Source organism: Hemitrygon akajei, chromosome 8 (genome assembly GCF_048418815.1).
Source record: "Hemitrygon akajei chromosome 8, sHemAka1.3, whole genome shotgun sequence".
NCBI lineage: Eukaryota > Metazoa > Chordata > Chondrichthyes > Myliobatiformes > Dasyatidae > Hemitrygon > Hemitrygon akajei.
The window spans coordinates 129,172,725-129,200,221 of record NC_133131.1 but is presented as its reverse complement, the minus strand read 5'-3'; the positions used below and the strand labels follow the sequence as shown (position 1 = coordinate 129,200,221).

Genomic DNA, 27,497 nt, shown 5'->3' with positions numbered 1-27,497 from the left:
ATGTAATTATGACAGGGAGTTCCAAATTCCGGGCACTTACTTATTTGCTCCCTCTAAATCAACTTTTAGACTATATCACCTAGTGCCAACTCTTGACCAGTTTTCTTTACAGCTACCACATTGGTGCCCTTCAATGTTTCAAAAACACTTGTTAGTTAATTTTGTTCCTTCTAGTAAAATCCATCTCAATTATTTTTTTAAACCATCAATTTCCAATCAGACCTTTTCAATTTGGAAAACCAAAGGAACAGTAACTTTTTTTAGATTTGTTTATGGACAATTGTTTAATGTCTTTCACTCAGTTAGTGGATAAATATAGTGGAAAATCTAATGCACACTTTTTTAGATATTTTAGGAACTTTCTAAGTAGTTTATTACCAGATTTTCCCTCGGCTTATTCACCCAATAAAATAGATACTCCTTTTCAGGTTAAACCATTTCAAAAAGGACTGATAGCTATAATTTATAAATGGTTATTCAATTTGTGTATGTTATCTAATGATAAAATTAAAGCTGAATGGGAATTGGAATTTCGAAAGTCACTTTCAGATAATCAATGGGATAAAAAATTTTATTTGGTAAATACTTCATCTATTTGTGCCCGTCATTCCTTGATACAGTTCAAGGTAGTGCATCGGGCGCATATGTCAAAGGACAAGTTAGTCCGTATCTTTTCCAATATTAATCCTATTTGCGATAGATGTAATATTGAGGTTGCTATTTTAACACACGTTTTGATCTTGTATCAAGTTAGATAATTTTTGGAAAGAAATCTTTAAAACTTTATCAAAAGTCTTGAATTTGGATCAACAACCGAATTTACTTAGGGCAATTTTTCAGATCATTCCATCAGAAGCAGGAGATATTCCTGTTTCCACTCAACAGATGATAGCTTTTACAACTTTATTGGCTAGGAGAGCCATTTTGCTTAAATGAAAGGATTCTAATCCACCTACTGCTATTTATTGGCTTACCTCCATTATGTCCTGTTTAAGTTTAGAGAAAATAAGAAGTCAGACATTTGATACATCCTTTAAATTTGAGGAAACTTGGTGATCTTTTATTCAATATTTTCATATGCTTCGACTGGTAGTTAAATTCTACAAATTCAATCCTGGTTTGTCTAATCTCATAATTAATCCCCTGGAATCCAGTATCATTCTAGTAACAATGTACCTTCTGCAAGAAGATATACTGTACTTCCTCATGCCTTCATGAAGAACTGTTCACACTATTCCAGCTGTTCTATCACCTACTAGTCCAGTTCTCCGACTAGAAAGACTAGCTCAAGCTACACAGTGTACACCCAATTTTAATCTAATCATTTTTTAAACTGCATCATCTCTGCCTTGTGATCCTGATAATGCACCTTACGCAAGGAAACCTGGCTCACATATAGATCCTTTATTTGTATCGCTCAAGTGGACAGGGTGTGATTGTTAATAATTTCACTGCTCTGCTAGGGAGTATTCATAAAGGTGCTTCCATATGGCACTGAGTAAAAGCATCATTAGCAATGTCTATGATTTCCTAGCACTGAAATGTAGGAGGGTGCGATCTGTTAAAATAGTGCTCAAGACATGATCTCCTAGGTCAGGCAGCGCCAACGGAGGGAAATGGACAGTCAACATTTCAGGTCAGGACCCTCCATCTGGATGGAAAGAAAGGGACGAGATGGCCAGTATAAAGAGCAAAATCTGGCAGGTGAAGGAGAAAAAGACTGAATCAGGTTTACTATCACTGACATATGTAATGATATTTGTTGTTTCGGGGCAGCGGTGCAGTGTAGTGCATAAACGGTTACTAAAAAATACAATACAATTTTTTTTTTTAATTGTGCAAAAAATGGAGTAAAATAGTGAAGTACTGTTCATGGATTCATGGACAGATCAGAAATCTGATGGCAGAGGGGATGAATCTGTCCCTAAAATGTTGAGGGCGACTTCAGGCTCCTGTATTTCCTTATTGATGGTAGTAATGAGAAGAGGGCATATCCTTGAGATGAGGGTCCTTTATGATGGATAATGACTTCTTCTGGCGTCACTTCCTGAAAATGTCCTTGATGGTAAGGGAGGCTAATGCCCACGATAGAGATGGCAGAGTTTACAACTCTCTGCAGCTTTTTTCTGATCTTGGGCACTCCTGGTGAAATATAGCTGTAGATGTGCCTTCTTCGCAGCTGCATCAATATGTTGGGCCCAGGATTATTCTTCAGAGATAAGAACATCAAACCATAAGGCATAGAAACAGAATTAGGCCATTCAGCCTATAGAGTCAGCACTGTCTTTCCATCATAGCTGATTTATTATCCTACCTAACCCTAATCTCATGCCTTCCCCTGTAACCTTTGCCCTGAATAATCAAGAACCTCTCAATCTCTGTTTTAAATCTACCCAGTGCCTTGGCCTCCACTGCAGCCTGTGGTAATGAATTCCACAGATTCATTACCCTCTGGCTAAAGAAATTCCTCTTCATCTCTGTTCTAAATGGACATCCCCCATTCTAGGAAACTTCCTCTCTACATCCACTCTGTCCAGGCCTTTTAATATTTGACAGGTCTCAATGAGATCTCCCCTATTCTTGTAATCTCCAGTGATGTTGACACCCAGGAACTTGAAACTGTTCACCCTTCCCACTGCTGAACCCTCGATGAGCATCGTTGCGCATTCTCCTGATTTCCCTGGTACAGTTCCTGGCATTGGAACAGTTAGCACAATGCTACTGCAACTCAGGGCATTTAGAGGTTTTTTTTATTCCAGTGCTGGCTGTACAGAGTTTGTACGTTATCCCCATGACTGCCTTGGTTTCCTCCAGGTGCTCCAGATTCCTCCAAAGAACTACTGGCTAGTAGGTTAACTGGTCATTGTAAATGGTCCTGTGGTTAGATTAGTGTTAAATAGCAGTGTTGCAGTGTGATGCAGCTTGTCAGGCCAGAAGCTGCACTGCATCTCTAAATAAAGCAACCCGCATTGAATTCTTCGGTCTTCCTGACATTGAGTGGCAGGTGAGAGTGGGAAACCTGTGATAGATGGAAGTGATGAAGGCGGGAGATGATGGCGCCTGATAGGGAAGAAAGGTGGAACATGCAATAAAGGGAGAGAGGCAGGGAAGGGTCCAGTAGGGATAATTGGCAGACCGAGTGGGTGGGACAGGGGAAAGACACAAGATGATGGAGGCCAGGTGGTTCAAGATGAGAGAACCAGAACAGAAAAAGAGTTGGGTGGGTGGGGAGGGGATTACCAGATGTTTGAGAATGCCATGAAGACTGCCCAGACGTAAAATGGAGTGCTGTATTTCTCATTCGTGTTTTTCCTGCACTTGGTGGCGGGTGAATTCAAGGGAGTAAACCAGACATGGAGAAGTACAATGATAGGCTACCTTCACTGAACTATATGCAGTTTGCAAGCTTATTCAGGACCTTTGCATACAGCAAGGATCTGAATCAATGTCAAATGGTTTTAATCGGGACATATGCAGCAGGATTACTTTCACAGTTACTATCCCACTTTTGGTTCACACAAATTCTAAATAAAAACGCTAATATCTGTCTGAGAACAGCACTCCCAGTTCCTGCTACATATTGCATTATTACCCATTAATGCAAAACTTGGTAATAGAAACCAACTGTGCTACAAATATCAACTTCACACTTAACTAAACTGAAAGGCACATTATAACATGTTCTTTCAACAAGTGGTGATTTAAAAAAAATACCCTCAAAGTTACTGTCAACAGCATTAATGGATGAACACTTGAAAATCCATGCAACATTTCTGTGTGTGTTATTTAATAGGTGGCATTAAACAACTTAAAATAAACAAGTGAGCAGATTTTTTAAAAAAACCTCAAAGAATTGTCTTTCAAATATGTGGAAAGATTAGTCAATACAATCACAAATGGTAATTCCCAGCTTCAATGAAGGCAACATGTTATAGTTTGCACTGTGCAAAATAAAGGCTTAACGACATTGCCTGTGAGAAAATAATGAATTTTTAAATATTCACTTTTCCTTGAGAAACGGGTTTGTGAATAACTGAATTGGGACAACACCGGAAACAATTTGCCCCAGCATCCTGGCTCTCAGGCAACGTATCAGCTTTGGTTCGATGACTGCACCCTCACCTCAGTCAGAACTTCATGGGCTCAATTCTTTACATCAACACTATTGGAGGGCTCTACCTTTCTAATAAAACATCGAACTGAACTACGCTTGACAGCGCTTCTCCCTATAGATGCTGCCTTGCCTGCTGTGTTCCACCAGCATTTTGTGTGTGTTGTTGGTTGAACTGAACTACTACTGCTTCCTCCAAACAGTATTTGAAAAAGAGCAATATTAGTTCTGTCACTGACCTGGCCAATACCAGGGTCTCCAAAAAGATGTATATATTGCTTAGTAAGTTCATTGCTGTTAATCAAGTCAAGTCAAATCATGTTTATTGTCATTTAACTATGCACATGTATACCGGCAAATGAGACAATTTTTCTCCAAACCAGAGTGTAAAGCACTGGAAAAAGAACGGCATATTTCTAGGCACAAACTGGCCGGCACATTTCCTGGGTTAAATTTTATAGAGAGAGGGATACGGAGTGGGGGGGGGGGGGGGGGGTGAAGGGGAGAGATAGAGGGAGAGAGAAAGAGAAATAGAGAGAAAGAAAGAGAGAAAAAGAGAGGAGAGATTTTATTTATATATATATAATTTTATTTGTCACTTGTACAGTACATCAAAGTATACAGTGAAATGAGTCATTTGCGCCATCAAGAAATATAGTCCGAGGAGGGATCGGAAGGTGCTGGATCTCAATAAATAAGTGTGCTGGGGGCAGCCAGCAAGTGTCACCATGCTTCATACACCAACATAGTCTGTCACAACTTACTAACCCTAACCTGTTTGTCCTTCGAATGTGGAAATAATCTGGAGGAAATGTACATGGTCATGCGGAGGATGTGCAAACTTCTGACAGACAGCGACAAAAATTGAATGCCAAATGCTGAAATGCAGAATTGTACTAACTGCTATGCTACTGTGTGGTTCAAAGACTGTATGTGACTATGCTTCAAACAAAGACAATGCATCAAAAATATCTTAGGTTTGATGAAACATTTTGGCTCTGAATGCTGTGGCCATAAGTACAATTACTGGTGCATTAGAGAGTGACCTGGCTTTGATCCTGTCCTCAGGTGATGTCTGTGTGGAGTTTGCACAACCTCCCCATGACTGTAAGGATTTGCCCTCAGGCATTCCATTTTCTTCCAAAATTGCAAATCCATAATGATACAGAGGATAATTGGATATAGGAAATTACCCTTGGTGTAGTTGGGTAGTAGGAGAATCAGGTGGAGTTGATGGGCAGGTGAGAGGGAATGGATTACACCAAATTAAGTGATGGAAAGGGACTGATGAGTTTGTTCTGAGAGTTACCAAAGATTCCATGGGCCAAATGGCACCCTTTGGCATCAGAAGGAAATATAACTGCTGTTTCTCGGATCCTGGTAGCAATAAACACTTGAACAGATGTTCACAAGCCAGACTTTCAAGGTGAAATGAAACTCAAGTCAACCACAGTGCAATTTCTAGTGTCCAGCTGTTCAGTGTAATATAGGACCAAACTTCATACATGTCAGCCCTCTAATAATCAGCAACATAGAAAATATCCAAAATATACCATTTCTAAGTCTACAGAAATTAAAAATTTTCACCATAAGCATCAAAAATTATTCAACAAACTGTAAAGAAAGCAACTTATAAACATACTGAGCTGACAAGTAAGAATTCAGAGTCATAAAGTGTTAGGAGAATTCCATGGGAACGTCATGTCTATACACTCATCCGATTGCCAGAAGCCTGCATTAGTCTCAACCAGAGTCATTTATCCTAAAGCAGATCTACTCTTTGCATATTTAACTTTCAAAGTTTGGCAATGAGAAACCACTTTTTCTTCGGCATTGCAGAACAACTATCAGCCTCAACAATTTGAGAAGAGCCCGGCTCTGGGCCACTGAAATAAAAATTGCACACGTAAACATACTAGATGCTGTCACTTCATGAAGGATAATTATTTGGCTTTACATATGCAAAATGCTTCCAGTGAGTTCAGCCACAAGAGTAGGTTAGAGGACACCTTTCAGCTGGAAAGCAGCAAGCTCCATCCAACTTTCCGGCTGCAGACAGTGAGAAAGCTAGAACAGCTCATCGGCCTCCTACACAAAGTCAGGAAGTCCCATGTTTTTCCAATTTGGCACCTACAACTATCTGAATTCAACACTGAGTTCAACATTTCAGATCATAACCCTTACTTCTGTTTTCTGGAACTGCAAACTGGAATCAGAATGGAATTGGAATTATTATTGTCATATGTACTGAGATACAGTGAAACTAAACTCAGTCATGCCTACTGTTCATACAGATCAGATCATTACACAACATACTGAGGTAGAACAAGGTAGAATAACAATACAAAAGAAACTATCAACAGATGCTGCTAATGCTTCTGCTGTCACTAATGACCCCTCTCTATGTGTCCATCTTCATTCCTTTATTGTCCTGCTGTCATGTGTGTATGTGCTGACCATGGTTATACTTATTGCTGTAAATTTGGCACAGGAATGAGTACATTTCCTTGATTTGCAGATGGTTTTGCCACAAAGTTCTTGGTATTGATGTGGATAGGGAATTGGTTGGCAGACAGGAAGCAAAGAGTGGGAGTAAACGGGACCTTTTCAGAATGGCAGGCAGTGACTAGTGGAGTACCGCAAGGCTCAGTGCTGGGACCCCAGTTGTTTACAATTTATATTAATGATTTAGACGAGGGAATTAAATGCAGTATCTCCAAGTTTGCGGATGACACGAAGCTGGGCGGCAGTGTTAGCTGTGAGGAGGATGCTAAGAGGATGCAAGGTGACTTGGATGGGTTAGGTGAGTGGGCAAATTCATGGCAGATGCAATTTAATGTGGATAAATGTGAGGTTATCCACTTTGGTTGCAAGAACAGGAAAACAGATTATTATCTGAACGGTGGCTGATTAGGAAAAGGGGAGGTGCAACGAGACCTGGGTGTCATTGTACATCAGTCATTGAAGGTGGGCATGCAGGTACAGCAGGTGGTGAAAAAGGCAAATGGTATGTTGGCATTCATAGCAAAAGGATTTGAGTACAGGAGCAGGGAGGTTCTACTGCATACAAGGCCTTGGTGAGACCGCACCTAGAGTATTGTGTGCAGTTTTGGTCCCCTAATCTGAGGAAAGACATTCTTGCCATAGAAGGAGTACAGAGAAGGTTCACCAGATTGATTCCTGGGATGGCAGGACTTTCATATGAAGAAAGACTGGATCGACTAGGCTTATACTCATGGAATTTAGAAGATTGAGGGGGGATCTTATTGAAATGTATAAAATTTTAAAGGGATTGGACAGGCTAGATGCAGGAAGATTGTTTCCAATGTTGGGGAAGTCCAGAACGAGGGGTCACAGTTTAAGGATAAAGGGGAAGCCTTTTAGGACCGAGATGAGGAAAAACTTCTTCACACAGAGAGTGGTGAATCTGTGGAATTCTCTGCCACAGGAAACAGTTGAGGCCAGTTCATTGGCTATATTTAAGAGGAAGTTAGATATTGCCCTTGTGGCTAAAGGGATCAGGGGGTATGGAGAGAAAGCAGGTGCAGGGTTCTGAGTTGGATGATCAGCCATGATCATACTGAATGGTGGTGCAGACTCAAAGGGCCAAATGGCCTACTCCTGCACCTATTTTCTATGTTTCTATGTTTCTTCTAGATAAGCTATAGTAAGTTGCACTGAAGATTTTGGACTACATTATCCCAGGATTAAACACAGCCTTGAAAAAGCACATGCCCATTGTTAAGAAATTCATGCTTGGTTTAAAACCAATTCAGGGAATGAAGTAATGGTTCTCCAGCAAAATTAAGGTGGTTAAAATAGCCCAAACAAGTTAGCATCTCTTCCTTCCCACAAGTTGCAATAATAGCCTTCTTTAAATAAGCAGACTGGATTTGGTAACATCCTTAGGGCAATCTGGAAGCTATACAGTGAAAAAAGCTGCAGTTTCCCTAGCAGATCATTCTGACACTAAGCGGAACAAGGACGCAAAAATAAGGAGATTTTGGGTATACGGTGTGCTAGGCCAAAAAGGAAACATCACACGTCCACAGGGCAGGTTTTCTTCTCCCTCATCTGGCCACTAGCTTCTCATGACTTCTTCTCCCAAGAGTTCTGGAGTCCATTCCTCACCCCAGGGGCTGGTTTATCAGCATGCTGCTGCTATGCACCATCATGGGCATATTGGACACCTGCTACAGCCACCAAGGGGTGGTGCACAAGGAAACAAGCACAGAAAGTGTGCCAGTATTCGTGCAAGACTAACATCGACTCTGCTTTCAAATGCTCCATCGCTGGAAAACAAACTAGATTAGCTGCATCTGAAACTGAACCAGCGTAAGTGAAGGACAGATGCAAACTCATCCTGAGAGAAATGTGGATCCAGGGCACCGCCCCTGAAGTGGTCATCCAGCTACAGGGGTTCATCTCTTTTCAGGTCAACAGAATCCCAATGACCCCTGGCAAGACCCCCAGTGGAGGTGCATGTGTATACGTTAATAAAAACTGGTGTGTGAACACTTCAGTAGTGATAAGCCGCTGTTTGCCTGTGATAGAGTGCTTAATGCTGATGTTCAGGCTCTTCCATTTAATGAGGGAGTTCACTGCTGTTGTGATTGTGCCTGCATAGATCCCCACCTGTGCAAATGCTGGGAAGCACGGCGTGAGCTCTACAGCACCATCGGCAGGCTCGGCAGGCAGCCGTCGATCCCAGGAGACCATGGGCTCATGCCTCTGGTGGACTGCAAGCCTGGGCGGGAAGATTTGAAGAACTGGCCGTTGCCCACGCAGCGGGTTCCCCCTCTCCACGTCACTGATGTAGTACAAGAGAAGGGCAAGCGCCAATACAGCTTGGCACCGGTGTCGTCACAGAGGTCACCAGAGTGAAGTTGTCGACAACGTCAAACTGTCTTAGCTTTCCAGCTCTGGATTTCTTCCTCGGGGTTCACACCCGAAGCGTTTCCCATGGGTGGGTATGGCCGCAAGGCAGCGGAGGTTTAAAATCAGAGTTTCCCTCCATCGTCAGTGAGTTGCAAACCAAACACCCCGAATGTTTCTTTATTTTTGCCGGCAATTTCAACCGTTCTGACTTAAAAACAGTCCTGTCTACGTTCAATCAGCATGTTGGCTTTGCTACCAGAGATGAGAACACATTAGACCTGGTTTATACCAACATCTCTGGTGCATATAAAGCTGCTCCCTGCCCCCAAATCTGACTCTCTGATCACTTATCTGTTATGCTAGCTGCTGGATCCTGACCACTGATTTATTGTAAACCAGATAAAGATCTGACCAGAGAAGCACCCTCAGCATCACAGGACTGTTTTGTAAACTACTCAGAGAGGCTGCTATCTACATTAACGTCAATAAACATACGAGGTCTGTGCCTGGCTGCATACAGAAGTGCTTTGAGGACGTCACCGTTATTAAACACATCGACATGAGGGCAAATCAGAAGCCATGGCTGACAGCAGAGGTCCAGACACAGCTGAGATATTGAGATGCTGACTTCAGATTAGGGGAAAAAACAGCTCTCAGGTCAGCAAGAGCTGCATTTTCCTGCACCATCAGTAAGGCAGAACAAGATAATTCACAGATATTTCTGTGACACCAGACATACGAGATGCACGTGGTTGGACATTCAGACTATAACAGACTACAAGTCCAACCTACATGTCAACGACAGTGACACTTCTTTTCCTGATAGACTGAATGTCTTCCACGCTCGCTTTAATGCACAGAATGATGTGCCGGTGAGGAAGCCCCTCTCCCCACGAGGAGCAAGCACTCTGTCTGGCTGCAACTGATGTGAGGAAGACCCCATCCAGAGTCAACCCATGTAAACCTGTGGGACCTGGTAACATTGCCGGTTAGGAGCAGAGAGACTGTGGGGCCCAGTTAACGGAGATTCTAACAGACATCTTCAACATCTCTCTGGAACAGTCCACTGTCCCTTCAGGCTTCAAGCAGTCACCATCATCGGTGCCCAAGACGGAGACAGTAATCTTCCTCAACGTGTACCATTGCATTAAATCCCATCTTCCTTTCCAGTTCGCTTACCACTCATTTGAGTCCACTGATGATGCCATAGTCTCTGCACTCCACCCTGTCCTATCCCATCTTGAAAATGGTGCCTCATATGCCAGTATGTTATTTAATCAACTTCAGCCCGACATCGAAAATGATCATTCCTCAGAAGCCAGTGGGTAAACTGTCCTCACTGGGTCTCAACACCAATCTCTGTAACTGGATCCTGGTCTTCTTGACTCAAAGATCACAGTAGTCCACATTGGCAGAAACATCACTAGCTTCATCAGCGGTACTTCCCAGAGACTCTCGCCAGCCCACTGCTGACGTACCGCTGCACTGCTTGATCCACTTCCAAACGAATTATCAAGTACGCTGATGACACAACAGTTGTTGGTCTTGTCAACAATGACAATGGGATGGAGTACAGGGAGTAGGGAGAGCGGCTGGGAAAATGAAGTGAGCATAACAACCTGAGTCTCTCAGATGGACAAGAGAGATGATTGTGGACTTCAGTAAGGTGCAGGTCGACCACTCTCAATAGCACATCAAGAGCTCTGCCGTGGAGAGAGTGAAGAACACTAAGTTCCTTGGTGTGCACATAACAGGTGACCTGATCTTTACCCTTAACACTTCCTCACTAGTCAAGAAGACACTACAGTGTCTTCATTCTCTGAGGAGATTGAGGTGCTCAAGACTCCCCACCCCTGTTCCAACAACCTTCTACAAGAGCACCATCAAGTTTCCTGTCTGGCAGCATCATTGTGTGGTACGGATACTGCAATGCATCAGACCACAAGACCCCATAGATGATAGTTCAAACAGATGAGAGGATCTTCGGGTCTCCCTCCCCCTATTTGTGACATTTACTGGGAGTGTTGTATACGAGGAGCCAGGAGCATTATTGAGGATCCCTACCACCCATCCCACAATCTCTTTGACCCACTAGTCATTAGGAAGGAGGTACAGAAGCATCAGGACTCGGACTGCCAGTTTGAGTAACAGTTTCATCCCCCAGGCTGAGACAAATGAGTACTCTGCCACCACTGAGGTTTTCCTGTTTTGCACACTATGTGCATTTTGAATTATATATTGTTAACTCACTTATGGTAATATTTTATGTGCTGTGTGATATATACATATTGTGGGTGCACAGTGGTCTGGAGGAACATTGCTTCAATGGTGAGACTATGGCATCTTCAGCAGACCAATTTGAGCAGTAGGCAAACTTGAAAGGGTCCAATATAGTTGGAAGGTCAAAATTGATAAGATCCATTACCAAGCACTTCAGAATTACTGAGGTTAGTGCCACTGTGTGGGAATCGTTTACCATCGCGCTCTTAGGCATTAGAATCCTGGTGGCTGCCTCGAAGCCTGAAGGAACAGTGGACTGCTGCAAAAAGATATCAAAGATGTCTGTTAAGACCTCTATTAGCTGGGCCGCGCAATTCCTCTGCACCTGGCTGGGTACGCTGTTCAGCTCCGCAGCTTTGTGTGGGCTTATTCTGGCTAGGATCCTCCTCACCTTGGCTGCGGCCAGACACGGTGCCCGTTCCACAGGGGAAAGGGGGCTTTCCAGGATGTCATGTCACTCATTGACTCAAATTATGCACAGAAGGCATTTGGCCTATCTGGAAGGGAAGTGTCGCTGTCAGGGACACATAGGGTTGATATGCAAGATGGAGTTCAACCCAATTAAGAATGAAGTGGTTCATTTTGGTAGGTCAAGTATGAAGGCTCTTTGCAGTGTGGAGGATCAGAGGGATCTTGGGGATCATTGAACAATCAAGGCTGCTGCACAGGTTGACTTGGTGATTAAGAAAGCATACAGTGCATTGGCCTTCATCAATCGTGGGATTGAGTTTAGGAGCTGAGAGATAATGTTGCAGCTACCGTATATAGGACTCCGGTCAGACCCCACTTGGAGTACTGTGCTCAGTTCTGGTCGCCTCACTATAGGAAGGATGTGTAAACCATAGAAAGGGTGCAGAGGAGGCTTACAAGGATTTTGCCTGGTTTGGGGAGCATGCCTTATGAGAATAGAAACATAGAAAACCTACAGCACAATACAGGCCCTTCAGCCCACAAAGCTGTGCCGAACATGCCCTTACCTTAGAACTACTTAGGCTTAACAATAGTCCTCTACTTTTCTAAGTTCCATGTATCCATCCAATAGGTTGGGTGAACTCCGCCTTTTCTCCTTGGAGCGACGGAGGACGAGAGGTGACCTGATGGAGGTGTACAAGACGATGTGAGGCATTGATTGTGTGGATAGTCAGAAGCTTTTTCCCAGGGCTGAAATGCTAGCATGAGAGGGCACAGTTTAAAGTGTTTGGAAGCAGGTACAGAGGAGATATCGGGGGTAAGTTTTTTTTTTACAACGCAGAGAGAGGTGAGTGCGTGGAATGGGCCGGCGGTGACGGTGGTGGAGGCGAATACAATAGGGTCTTTTAAAAGACTCTTGGACAGGTACATGGAGCTCAGAAAAATAGAGGGCTATGGGTAACCCTAGGTAATTTCTCAGGTAAGGACATGTTCGGCATAGCTTTGTGAGCTAAAAGACCTGTATTGTGCTGTAGGTTTCCATATAATCTGCTATGATTTATATACCTTGGCACATGCACCATGTGTCCCTGGGGCAAGGTGTCTGTGAATTTCTGTGGGTTCCTCATTTTGCCTCCCTCGTGGCACAGGACAGCGTGGCTCTTGCAGTCATCTCGTTTGCCTTGGCAGTGTCATGATTAATCATGGTAAAGGTCTCAATGTATTGTCCTATGTAACCATTCATCAATCCCGCATATCCATCAATGTCGTCATGAACTGTGAACGGTACGGGGCTATTAGCGAACTGCAGAACGCACATCCTGATGGACTGTTTATTGTCGCCGGTGATTTTAACCATGCGAACCCTTAAATCAGTGCTCCCCGAATTCCATCAGTATGTGAACTTTGCAATGAGGGGGGAGAACGTGTTGGACCTGGTTTACACAAACATTCCCGACGCGTACTGGGCAGAGACCCGCCCCCACCTCGGATACTCAGACCACATCTCTGTTATGCTAATCCCAGCATACAGACCCCCTGCAGTTTGCGTACCGTCCCAACCGCTCAACAAACGACGCCATTGCCACCACCCTCCACCTGGACAAAAATGACACAGACGTTCAGATGCTGTTCATAGACTTCAGTTCAGCATTCAACACAATCATCCCTCAGAAACTGATTGGAAAGCTGAGCCTACTGGGCCTGAACACCTCCCTCTGCAACTGGATCCTAGACTTCCTGACTGGGAGACCTCAGTCAGTCTGGATCGGGAGCAGCATCTCCAACACCATCACACTGAGCACGGGGGCTCCCCAGGGTTGCGTGCTCAGTCCACTGCTGTTCACTCTGCTGACCCACGACTGTGCTGCAACACACAGCTCGAACCATATCATCAAGTTCGCCGATGACACCACCGTGGTGGGTCTCATCAGCAAGAACGACGAGTCAGCTTACAGAGAGGAGGTGCAGCGGCTAACGGACTGGTGCAGAGTCAACAACCTATCTCTTAATGTGAAAAGAGATGGTTGTTGACTTCAGGAGGGCACAGAGCGACCACTTCCCGCTGAACATCGACGGCTCCTCGGTAGAGATCGTAAAGAGTACCAAATTTCTTGGTGTTCACCTGATGAAGAATCTCACCTGGTCCCTCAACACCAGCTGCATAGCAAAGAAAGCCCAGCAGTGTCTCTACTTTTTGCAAAGGCTGAGGAAAGTCTATCTCCCACCCCCCATCCTCATCACATTCTACAGGGGTTGTATTGAGAGCATCCTGAGCGTCTGCATCACCGCCTGGTTCGGAAATTGCACCATCTCGGATCGCAAGACCCTGTAGCGGATAGTGAGGTCAGCTGAGAAGATTATCGGGGTCGCTCTTCCCGCCATCACGGACATTTACACTACATGCTGCATCCGCAAAGGAAACAGCATTATGAAGGACCCCACGCACCCCTCATACAAACTCTTCTCCCTCCTGCCGTCTGGGAAAAGGCTCCGAAGCATTCGGGCTCTCACGGCCAGACTATGAAAAAGTTTCTTCCCCCAAGCTATCAGAGTCCTCAATACCCGAAGCCTGGACAAACACCTTGCCCTATTGTCCTGTTTATTATTTATTGTAATGCCTGCACTGTTTTTGTGCACTTTATGCAGTCCAGTGTAGGTCTGTAGTCTAGTGTAGCTTTCTCTGTGTTGTTGTTTCTTTTTTTACGTAGTTCAGTCTAGTTTTTGTACTCTATCATGTAACACCATGGTCCTGAAAAACGCTGTCTCATTTTTACTATGTACTGTACCAGCAGTTATGGTCGAAATGACAATAAAAGTGTCTTGACTTGACTTGATGATCGTAGGTAGCCTCCTTCCTAATGTCTCCATTCTGTGCTTTCAAAACAGCCTTCAGCACTGAGGTGGCACCTTCTGGCCAGTCCTGATCTCCCTGCAAACTGATTTGACTAGTTTAAGAAGTGACCTGTATGCAGGGATTAGCAAAATGGATAAGTGGTCTTGTAGCCTCTGTGGACATTGGTATAGACCAGGTCTCAAATATTCTCTCCTCCAGCTGCAAAGTTGAAATACTGCTAGTATTTCGTCAGGACTATTTTTCATGACTGAAGTCACCAGCAACCATGAAGAAACCGTCTGGGTGAGAGGCTTGGAGGACTTCCCCTGCACTAGCCGGGGGCGGGGGGGGGGGGGGTGTAAACAGCAGCAATCACAATGGCAGTGAACTCCCTCGGTAAGTGGTCAAAAGGCCTACACTTGACCATTAAACATTTGATCTGCGGTGAGCAGTGGGCCATTACCACCGAGGCGTTCACACAACACTTCGTACTGACATAGGCGCACAGGCCTCCTCTGCAGATCTCAGCCGACATCACAGCATTTCTGTCTACCCAAAAGGAGTTCAGGCCTTCTAACTGGATGGCCAAGTCTGGAGTGGGGTCCTGGAGTCATGTTTCTGTCACAACTAGTGTGCTGCAGTCTCTCATCTCACACTGGTTCAGATGCAGATGCAGATAATTCAGTTTATTTTCTAGTGATCAGACATTAGTGAGTAGAATCATTGGGAGCATGGGTCTGCAAGGATCTGCTTTTAGTCTCACTTGAATACTGGTGCACATCCTCTGCATCCTGATGCACTGCTTCCAATGTCTGTTTCCCTGAGTAGCTGTAGTAGGCTGTGGTGTGGTTTGAGGGCCCATTCTACACTTCAGACCATAACTGCACAGCACCTTTATTACCCATTTCACTAGTAAGGTCAACCCACATATTTTAATATTCTTTATTGTTAGCAGTATTTTATGATCATAGAAAAGATAAATGGACAACAAATTTCACCACTGATTGGACAGGCCACTGCAACCATGCACACCGCCATCTTGTGACGCAAATGGTTGGCACATTACCAATGTAGTTACACAGTGAGGGTAATTAAAGTTCATAAAGTTTATTCCCAAAATCCTGCTTAATCGGATAAGATATACACTCACAAATTCACTACATAAAGCTATTGGTCAAGCAGAGTGCAACGGCAATTAATTTTATCATTCCAGTTAGATTTTGGAACTGAATTGGCTGCCATCTGTTGTAAAGCTGAAGTACAAAACAAGAAGTTTGATGGCCCCATTATCCTCTGTAATAATGTCCAAGTGTCATCTGAGTCCCAAACTGGAGCTTGCCCAAAACAGCCAACTTGCTGTGTAATGTGCAGAGCCAACCAACTTTGTTCTAAATTTTGTCTGCCAAATTTAGACTTAGCTTCAAAGTGTAATATCGTTTAATTGTCAAAATTTTCTCTGCCAGAATTATATGACCAAATCGGGAATTTTAAAAGAATTCATCAAGTCTAAAGATCAGAGTATCCAAAAAATAAACACATAATTCACTTCATTAAAGCTAGTCACAGAAAGAGTTGTAGTTTTAGATAATGGAGTAAACATTCTGCAGTCATAATATAAATACAAGACTAACAAGTCCAACAGTAAACTGCTCGAGAGAACGTGGTCAATATGAGTGAAGGAAAGCTGGAGGCCGCCTGACCACGGAGCACAAAACTTCATCCAAATTTTGAGATGTCTGCACTTGGAGAGGTGAGAGATCAACAACACCCAGAAAAAAATCTTAACAAATTGTTGTTTGGAAAGATCTCCCTGCCAGTGTTCAACTATAGAAGAATCTGTGAACATAGTTTCTCTGATAACACTTCTTTTCTACGGAATAAATGAATTGGAGGTCAGGGTACTGAGATGTCCATTTAAAGTAAACTCAATGTATGCCCTGTGCATGCAGCACATATAACCCAGCAGCAACTGCAAATGTCTTAGTCCAATAAGGTTTTGAACTGAGCTGGTTATTTTGACTGGATTTACCTTGTGGATGATTGCACAACCACAGGGGACGGGGCTGAGCTTCCCTACCACGGTGTTTATCAGTATAATCTAATTAAGCTACTGCAGAAGATGTTTATAAGATTCCTAAGTCTTTACAGTTTGCAAACGCGCCCTTTGGCTTAACTCATCCATGCTGAACAAGGTGCCCACCCAAGCTCGTCCTATTTGTCTGTGTTTCACCCATATCCTTCTAAAGATTTTCCATCCACGTACCTGTCCAATCCCATTTAACATTTTAATTGTACTCATTTCTACAACAGCCTCAGGCAGCTTGCTCCATGAATCCCCAGCTTTCTGAAAAAATTGCCCCTCAGGTTCCTTCTAAACCTTTCCCTCTCAGATTACACCAAAGGCCCTCTTTTTCTTTACACTCCGCTACTTGGTAAAAGGATGGCAACTATCAACCCTATCTATATCCTTCCTGATTAAATAAACTTCTATAAAGTCAACTCTCAGCCTCCCTCGCCCCAGAGGAAACATTCCTGTCTCTCTCTATAATTGAACCCTCCCGTCCCAACAACATCCATGTGAATCGTTTTTGCACTCTCTCTAGCTTATGTCTTTCCTGTAGCAGGGAACTGGAACTGCATGCTAAACTCCAGCTGAGTTCTCACCCAAGTTGTGTACAACTATTGTGAAGTACATGGCAATAAATTCATCAGTGAAGATTGGCAGGGGACCTTTACCATTTTGCTAATTTCAGTGGTAATGGGAGCATTTGGCCTACAAGCCACATTGACTAAAGAGAGAGAAAACTATTCCAGAGGCAATTACTGCCTGGTCAGTCCTAAGTTGCGAACGTTCCCTGCTATATTGACCGAACCAATCTTCTACATGCCATCCTATGCCTGACGCATGTACCCATGGCATGTTTTTTGATCAGATTGGTTCATGAAGCAAGTCACTTATAACCAGCAGAACATGATGCTGAACATAAAGCAAATTGAGATTGGTGCTGCCAGACTGACTTGTTAAAACAACATTAACTTTCAGGTGATACAACACAGGTGTTTCATGTAACGAAAAAGGACGAACAATGTAGACAGAAGCAGTTGCTGGGGGATCAAGAACAAAGATTTCCAGATTAGTTTTATTCATCACATGTACATCAGACCATACAATGAAAAGCACCATTTTGCGTCAATGACCACCATAGTCCGATGATTGTTTTGGGGGCAGCTCGCAGTGTCACCACACTTCCCACACCAACATAGATGCGCACAACTCATTAACCCTAACCATGCATCTTTGGGATGTGGGAGGAGATCGGAGCACCCAGAGGAAGCACGCAGTTATGGATAAAACTTACAAACTCCTTACAGAGAGCGGTGGAAATTTCTACGTACAATTTGTTTTACTAGTCATTTTAGAATTAAAATATGGGAAAAATTCCAACAAAATATTGGGAAGCTAAGACTAGATTGTAGAAATAAAAGGTATAATCTGGTGATTTCTCTAAGAATAGACAGTGTCCAGCACAAGGGGTTTTGACAAAGGGCAACTGCATGCTAAACTCCAGCTGAGTTCTCACCCAAGTGAGCAAACTTAATGCATTCAGGGCTTTGTGCCTTAGATGAAACAGGTTGCTTTGAAAGCTCCTGGCACTCAAAGTCAGGGACTGAGGAAAGGAAATATGAAATTCAGCAGAAACCTACATTGCAAGTGTTCACACATCACCAGCATCAGAAGATGGATTATACGAGTATGAACCCAATGTTTCAAAGGACTTTCCTGCGCTGAAAACTTCCTGGTTCTATGCTTAACATAACAGGATTAACATGAAGGTCTTTCCTTTAAACTTAAAAACCCGAATACCAAAATCAACCAACACTGATGCCAAGGAATTTTCAATGTGATCCTAGAGAAACCTTCATTAACTATAGCAGGAAATGAATACAGGTAAAAATGACAAGGAGTGTCAGGAGGGTGAAATGCAGAGTGGAGGCGTCCACAGTTGTGGGGCTGAAGTAACGGTGGCTGAGAGACAAACAGTAATATCAGTATTTGTACGGACAAAAGCAAATTAAATGCAAGGGAATGCTCAAAATATATACAACACTCTTAGATGAGGACTTAGTGAGACAAGTACAGTAAATTGGCACCTTTAAAACTGTACTGCATACAATTTTAACCATACCTTTAAACAGTTCTAAATGAATAATTATCACTTGCTATCTCTTCAATTAAGGATATCTTTAGAGATATATCCCAATATTCAGGAAGGTTTCCAGTCAGCTCTATGGCAACCAGCTGACATTCTGGTGAATGAAAAGATTCAAGCAGATCACATGAGCTATAAAAGAGCTACATAAAGCTTTATCATTTGCTCAGATTTAGAAAGCAACAAGCTTAATTTTTCCAATGCATCCATGACAACCAAACATTTCTGGATACTACCCGGACAAAATGGTGCAGTGAAAACAGAGATTGTTTCAAGATATGTGAACCAATATGACTGAACCATTTCCAGATTTCAAGATCTCCAGCATCTTGAAATGGTTGGGTCATATTGGCTTCTGCTCAAGCAAATATCCATAATAACTAGCTTTGCTTTTTGAACTTGAGTGTTTTCTGATTTAAATAGGCTATTGGTATTTCAATGTTATAATTGTGGGATTATTGAGTAAACCATGACACATATGCCTATTAGCATTGGATTGGCCTATACTGGTGCTAAATCTATTACCACCTTGGATATAAAATTTGAATACTCATTTCCCTATCCCTACAGCTTGTCCTTCCAGATGAGCAATTCAATGCAAATCCTTCAGCTCTATAGCTGTTATAGAAAACTGCACTCATCTACCTCTGAAGCCTTGTACATCTCAGAGTACTATAATCCCTAATACAGGTCATGTCACCTTTAGCAGTCTGGGTCCTAACTCAAAATCTCCTTCTAAACCTCTCCATCACTCTTTCTTCAGTTTTTACAGCCAAACACTGAGAAAACTTGTATTTATCTGTTCCATTATCTGAGATGACTAGGGATGCTGTATCTCATTACTGTATTAATGCTAGGTGGCTTTGTTACTCAACTTGGTAGGAGTTACATTCAGATCATTCACCACTTCTACTTACCTTTAAATTGAAAACAGTCATTACAATTGGTATTTATCAATAAAGTAATATTAATTAATTAACTAACAAATGCAATAGCCAACACTTCCCCTGAAGACTTTCAAGGATATATGATTAACACAACACAAACTGTTCAGCATTAAACACAACCTATATCCGACTCTTGACAAACTGATTGTTGGAAAAAATATTTAATGCATATTCATCTAGCAAATCTTATCATGTCCCTGTGATAGCAGAAAATAGCGTTCAAATTTCAAGGACTGGTTAATGCTTTCCTGTACTATTTGGCATATTCAGCAGGATTCGGTGAGTGCAACAGGAGTTTAAAATGTTCAGGAGTAAGGGAAAGCGAGAGGACCCCTTGTGTGAGGAGGGCCAAGTCATGGGGTGGACCGACAATGCTGCTGGGTTCAACAGACTCATCAATCTATTGGCAGTGTGCTGGTGGATTGGGCAGACAAACTGGGACTCTCATGGGCAAAAGATTGAACAAGGGGACAAGAAGGGGAGTCAAAGGGGTGCCTTTTGGCTGCTGGAAGCCATCATAAAGCACTTGCACGAGACGATCACACATAAAGAGCAGAAGATGAGTCTAAAGAACGAGATGGAGATGTTGCAACAGCGCTGTAACAACATGGGCGAAGCTGCCTGGTCAGCATAGACCTAGGTCAAAGAGCTAGAAGACGAGGGTATGGAGATAGCCTGTCAGCTAGTGAAGGTGAAGCAATTAGAGGCTGTCCAATTGGCTAATTGGCAATGATCCCGTTAAGGTCCGAGTGTTGATGCTGTGAGGAGTTGACCCCCACATGTGGAAGGGAGATGGGGGATATCTGGCTTGATGATTAGGATGGGAACGAGAGAGTAGAGCAGAGTCCCATGATACTCCCCCCATGCACCAAAGACAATACAGGCCAGACCGGTTATCACCGTGATCCCATAGGAAAACAAGGAGCATGGGGGTAAGAGTACAGTAGGTCCCTCCAAGATGACAGATATCAGGAACAACTCCACAACTGGTGGGTTTGAAGGATAACTACAGGAAGAAGCTGGGAGAGTCTCTGGCCATGTGGTTGTTGACGATATGGAATGAGGAGAGTACTGGAGTGAGTCTATCTAATAGAGAGATGGGTGCCCACATGGTCAGTAATGCCCAGAGAATGCCATTCACTCACCTTGAGGATAACAAATCCTTCTGGGAATGGATCAGATACCCTTCCTTCCTTGAATGGGATTTAAAGCCCCGGGCAGAGTGGAACACAGTAGAGGAATGGACCCGAACCCTTTGCCAATTATAGTTTTATACAGTGACAGTGATAGAGTGCCAGAGGTTTCTGAACTGACCCCTGCCATGCTAGGGCATTTGTCTATGACAGCACTTCCCCACTTGAAAGTGCTGGTGCTCCATTTAATAGGACTGGCAGTCAGGGGTACTGTGAATGCAGCCATTCGCTTTTTGGGAAGGTCGGAGTACATGTAGCCCGGTCTGGAAGTCGGATTTGCAGACAGGGAGTGAGGGGATCCTGCATGACCCATAAGGAGATGCTTTTAGCGCTGCTTAGGGCAGGGGTCCCAGAGGAGCAGGTCAATGGGCTTCCCTCTCCCATCCTCGATTCAATGTGGAGGGAAGACTGCGAGGAGAAGTCAGGCAAGGGAGCTATTAAAGGAGGGGGCTCATCTTCTAAGCCACATATGCCGCCTCAGCAGCCGGAACGAGCACCCAGCCCATGAGCGTTGGCACATTGGGAATTGGCACATCACAGAAGCAGAAGGGTACTGGATGATAGCCCTTCCCCTGTATGGCTGTCCCGGGAACTGATATTACCTTCTTGCAGAGAACTTGTGCTGTTATCAGTCAAGAACACTGCACCTACAGTGGCATGCTGAGGTGGTGTTTGCTATAGCACCAGGAGAAATTACAATTGTACCACCAAGAAATTAACTGAAATTTGACATACAAATAGCAGCTGCCTTCTCTGTTTAGTTTTGAATACAGCTTGTTTCTCCAGTTGATCTAGTGAAACAGTGCCCCAATTACAATAGCACCCACGCAGCAATAAAGTTATAAACTCTTGTGCTGGTCGAAGGTCAGATCCACTCTACACTTCGGCTTATTCGTTCGTTGTCAATGTCTTGCCGTTGTTGTCCTCACTCAGATCAGTTAAGTTGATCTAAATTCACTGAAGGTGGTGATGTCACTCACTCATATGAGAGATTGATAGTGTACATACATCGTGCAGGATGCAGGCGCAGCTCCATGGTCTCGCAAGACTAACGGATCTCTCACACACGCACACACACCCACCCACCCCTTTTACAAGCTAGCATGGGCCTGGCACATGCATTATTTTGTCCAGTGTGAAAAATGGATCAATTTTTAGCAAGAAAACCACCTCATCCAGAAGAATCAGTGGTGTCTTAATTGAAAGTGACATGCAGGAAGAAGTAAGTGGGGATGAGGACGACAGCAGTTCATCAAAGGAGTGTGAGGGCGAAGCAGAGGAACAAGAAATGGAGCGGAATTCGGAAGGGAACATGCTCTTAGTGCTAGTGGGAATACTGTTAGCCAGCAGCCTGAGGAAGGACCCCATCGGCCAGCAGCCTGAGGAAGGACCCCGTCGGCCGGCAGCCTGAGGAAGGACCCCGTCGGCCAGCATTGAAAAAGTACCCTTCGCAACAGTTTGGCAATCAGCAAAGGAGTGGCTGCAAAGGATCAGCAAATCAGCAGAGGAGTTTATTAGTGGCTGGTTTAACCTGTACTCCTGGCTGGAATACTCGATCAAGAAAGACGCTACGTTCTGCTTCGCTTCAGGCATTTCCTGTGTGGAGGACATGGGTTCCATTCTGAGTCTACCTTCATTGTCACCGGTTACCGCAACTGGCGGAAAGCTACAACAGCAGTCAAAACCCATCACGTAAGTGCAGCTCATAGAGGTGCAATGGAGGCATGGGCCTAATTCAAATTGAGAAAACCAGATGATTCACGATTACACATGCTTGACAAAGGACATGCAAAGCTGGTCCAAGAAAATCGCGAGAGTACGAGTACGATCTGTCCAGCTCCTGGTAAAGCCTTGCATCTGTTGTTTGCCTTATTTGACTTTAACAACGGTGCATCTTTTGGCATTGTCCGTCTATGTAATGCGAATAGCGGTGGACATTGTGGGTTACTGTTGTGTTTTTCAGTTGAAAAGCACGAATTTGACACTGATTGCGGGATTGGTGCGTGATTCATGTTGTGCGCTGTGGGTCGGATGCTCTGTTGGTTTGTTTGTTTATGCTCTGTGTAGCCCAGGTTGTCTCCGATGTTGTTGACACTGTCACAATTCACTTCTATATTAGATCTATCAATTGCTGTTGCTTGTGAATCAACAGAGGCATTCATAGTAGGCACAAAATGCTTGAAACTGACTTTTGAACGCACGTGTCTGGCCTTGAGAATACATATTACCATACAGTACATCCGTCAGCACCATCACTGAATAATTCAGCCCCACTATAACACCAGCAAGAGAAAACCTCTGGCGCCACCGGTGTGCACCTACTTTCCTAATGAATCAGGAAACCTGGCTCATCACATCCAACAGTCAGTGGATAAGAAAGTGGGGAGACCAGTTCCACAGCCATTACAATCCTGGTGTCTTTTTGAGGTGCTAGGAGGTTGGTGGACTACTGTAGTACCTTGAGTAGTGACTGTTGGGCTTATAGTACTGGGTCTTGCAGTTTTGTGTTTTCTATGAAGTTTAGTGGGACATTCACAAGGGTTATACTGACCTGAAGGCCAACTGTCATGTTGTTGCGTCTTTCGAGGGGTGGGTTGCACTGTGATAGGCTAACTTACCTGCCAGTCGAAAGCCACTTCTGCCGTACTGGTCGCTGATTAGCGTGTTCAAAGGATGTGGCAGCTCTCTCCAACTGACTGGCTTTCGCACAAAGGCACCGGGTTCCGGTTTCAGGCACGCCAAGTTATAGGAATACTGTGTGTGGGACGCTCTGTCTCCTACCTAGAGGCTCCCTTCAGACTCAGTTCTGACCAGGGCTGAAGAAGCATTAGGAAAGTGTGCTGCAGATAGGAGCAGCCACGTGCACACTTAGTTAAGTACCTGCTTGTGGAATGTTTACTGTTGCAGTTGTGCAACTTGGGGAGAACTTAACACATCTACCTGCTCGAGTTAGAAATGTTATTTAACATTTAGTGTTGTAGCTTTGTAAGTAATTGGTTGACTTATGTAGATGCTTAGTTGAGTATTTCACTGTTTGTAAATAAATAGTTAATATACTTGTTCACAATCAGGGTCTTCTCTCCCACTTACCAAATCCGCTTCCCCGTAGTACTCCAGCATCAAATCCCCTTGCAGGCTTGCTGCCATGCAGTACACAAATATTACATGAGGTTCATACATGTGGGAAATTCAGCAACCAAAAGTGATCGACTATTTCGATTCATGACTCATTTTGCAAAGTTTGATTTTTATCTTCAGGCATAATACGATTGACCCTGTGTTCATGTGAACACTGGCTATTCTTTAGCAAAGCATTCCTCCCTCTGTCCATCCAATCAATGTTAAAATCAATGGCAATTTAATTTAATTCTCTGATTGGTCCTGTTAGTTGCAAACTGGCTGTTAAATTTGTCCACATGACTGTGAGTGCAGTTAACTGACCTCAAGCACTTGCTGGTTACTCGCACTGAAAAGGAAAATAATATTCAGTTTGATCAAAATACATGAAAGATTAGAAATGCTCTCAAAGTCACTATTTCTACTTGCTTAGCTCAGTTTTCAACATGGGCTCTAACTTCCTTATCCTCTGTATTGTAGACACCAATCTAACAAGTAAAAATGATACTCTTGTAATAGAATCTGGCTACTTTTTATACGACACAATTATATAATTTTAGACAGGAAACAGTACACACTACCTTTGCTTTCTCCAGCTGGGCTTGGGCTTGGCGTTCTGCTTCTCTCCGTACTGCCTCCCGATCTTCCTCCAGAGATACATCTGATTCAGATGGACGGCTGGTATAGGAGTCCGCCGAACCCTGCAGAAGCACACGAGAAGAATGTGACCTTTGTAAATGGCAAGTGCACTGCAGTTTGAAATGTTCAGGGAGAACCTCTGGACTTCTCAATGTGAACCAAATGATGAGGAATAAACTTAACTCAGGATAACAAAAGGAAAAATAAAATCCACTGGAAATGCTGAATTATTTTGCTTCTATTCTCATCTCTGCCTCTCCCGAGTTTATTTATGTCAGACATTTCAACATACTATTTTATGCATACACATTTGGACGTAATGGTTTTGCACTGTAGTCACCTGAATAAATTGTTGTAAGATTACAAAAGCAATGAACAATGAAGTAAAATATATAATGCAGTGACAGAAACAATGTTATATCTAAAAGATTACTAAAGTACATTATCCTGATCCCCCAACTGGCATTTTACTTTTCCCTGTACTGCTCTGCATAATTTGATTTTTTCAGACAACTATTTGCTAAATTTGGTAAGTTACCACAAATTCCTACCAGGCCTAATTAAAGATCACTCAGGCTCGATCAGTGCTCAAGCAATTATTTCAACATGAGTTACATATCATTACCTGGGTGCTGGAATAAGCCAGCTGTGTTTGTCAAACATCATCCGCTCCCCACACCAACCACTGCTGAAAACAAATTAAAACGGTTTATCCTTACACAGAGATCAGAATTCTTCAAACGTCCTCCTTTAGCTCGTTTCAGAATCCTTATCCAGGTGGCCTTCATTAGCTGGAGATCTCAGTGATAGTCCAGAGTGGCTGTGCCCAGCACTGATCCTAAAAAATAGCTGACTGCCACTGCGTGCGGCTGCTCAATCAGTGATGTTTCACTTTTAATCCATCTTGCCTGCATCCTTGCAAACCTGTTCCTTTCATTTTATCCTCCTGTCTCTCATTCTGTAATGAGTCATTCAAGCAAGAAAACAAGACAGCCAGCTTATTTGAGAGATGAAGGTTAGGTGTTTTCCATAGTTGAAATCTTCAGTAACAATTCCCCTGGCACAGCAAGTTACCTCAGCTCCTCACACAAGCAGTAATGACAAGAGAAACAAAAAAAAAATCAAGAGGAAATCTTTTAAAAGTCAAATATGGAATGTATTTACGGATATTATAGTGCAAAGTTCATTCCATCTCTCCAGGGAGACAGAGAAACTCGTCACATCAAGGAGCATGCTCAGTAGCTAAAGCTTTACGCAGATGCTCACATCATACTGTGATGTTCACCTTCTGTCAAGCTGCCATATGAAATCTCAAGGGTACAGTATGAAAATAGCAGGATCCTTGTAGAGCTGTAACATATGCAAGGCAATGGCTTCATTTTTTGTCATATACCTGTTACCACATGTTCAAAACTATATTGCTAGCTTTCACTCTATTTTTGAGATCTTTAAATCACAGATATTATACTTTCCTGTCGCTGCCTAATTAATAAGGACAGGAACCAGCAATGTTCATAAAAAAACAAAGCTACAATGGAAGCCAAGATGCTAGTCACATACACAGAATGAAAATTTAGCTGCACAAAAGCAGCTACGTTGGTTAGAAGTGATAAATAAAAATGGAAAAATTAAGTATATCTGATATCCCAAGGGCATCAAAACACGGTTGAATTTAATGATTACTATTAATACCTGATGTTAACAGGATGATCAATCGTAATCTTTAACAGCTTCAACTTGAAGCGTACACCATTATACTTTAGGCACAAGCTGCTAGGAACAGAATCTGTTTTTCATTTTAGACACCACATCCCACCCACAAGTGAGAAAACATCAATTCCTAAGAGACAGTGTTATTCCAACTGACACTTTTCAACAAAAATATAATGCTCTGACTTTCAAGATGAGAAACATAACAACCTACCATTGAATGCCAATCTACCTGGCTAGACAAAGCCAAATATCTGCAAATCTGTCAAAGACTAATTCAGAATTGACCATATTCGCAAGTACGTTTACGCACAGGTGCAATGAAAATCGCACTTGCAACAGCAGGATCAGTGCTTAGCATCAGACATGAAAAACAAAAACAAATTACACATTTTTTACAAGAAAAAGTCCACTGTAGTGCAAATACTGGTAGTCTTGCTATACTGAGATAGTGATCAGCGTTGTTCAAGAACCAAATGGTTAGCTGTACTTGAAACTGATGGTACAGAACTTCAGGCTTCTGACGACAGCCGCAAGAAGATGGCACGTCCCAGATAGTGGGTGTCATCGATAATAGACATTGCTTTCTCGAGGCAGTGCTTCATGAAGATAATGCTTCTAATGGGGAGGGATACTGCAACCACTTAGGACACTTACAACATCTGTAGAAGTTCAGTGACACACCAAACTTAACCTTCTAAAAAAGTAAAGACATTGCCACACCTTCCTTGTGATTTCATCAGAATTAGGCTTAATATACCGGCACATGACACAGAATCATAGAAAACCTAAAGCACAACACAGGCCCTTTGGCCCACAAAGCTGTGCCCAACACATCCTTACCTTAGAAATTACCTAGGGTTACCCACAGCCCTCTATTTTTCTGAGCTCCATGTACCTGTCCAGGAGTCTCTTAAAAGACCCTATTGTATCTGCCTCCAATGGCATTAATTTTGTTAACTGAGAGGCAGCAGTACAATATAATACATTATATTGAGAAATATGTAAGTAAATCAATTACAGTAAATAATACACAGGACAGGTCATCCAATGAATTAATGCCCAGGAATTGAAAGCTGTTAACCCTCTCCGTCATTGATCAATCATAATGTGGACTGACGTATATTTCCTTTCATTCCCTTCATGAAGTCAACAATCAGCACTTTA

General features: G+C 43.1%; 1 protein-coding gene across 10 annotated transcripts in view; it reads right to left on the bottom strand.

Annotated features, from left to right (window-relative positions):
* Window positions 1–27,497, bottom strand: part of LOC140732254 (voltage-dependent L-type calcium channel subunit beta-2-like) — a 318,120-nt gene that overhangs the window by 61,900 nt on the left and 228,723 nt on the right. For 8 of the 10 annotated variants that reach the window (XM_073054608.1, XM_073054609.1, XM_073054613.1 and 5 more), the window contains one exon: window positions 24,563–24,682. In XM_073054608.1, the coding sequence (XP_072910709.1) occupies window positions 24,563–24,682 (120 nt within the window). Of the gene's footprint in view, window positions 1–24,562; window positions 24,683–25,339; window positions 25,810–27,497 lie in introns of those variants that run through there. The other 2 variants (XM_073054611.1, XM_073054617.1) reach the window with 1 other exon arrangement.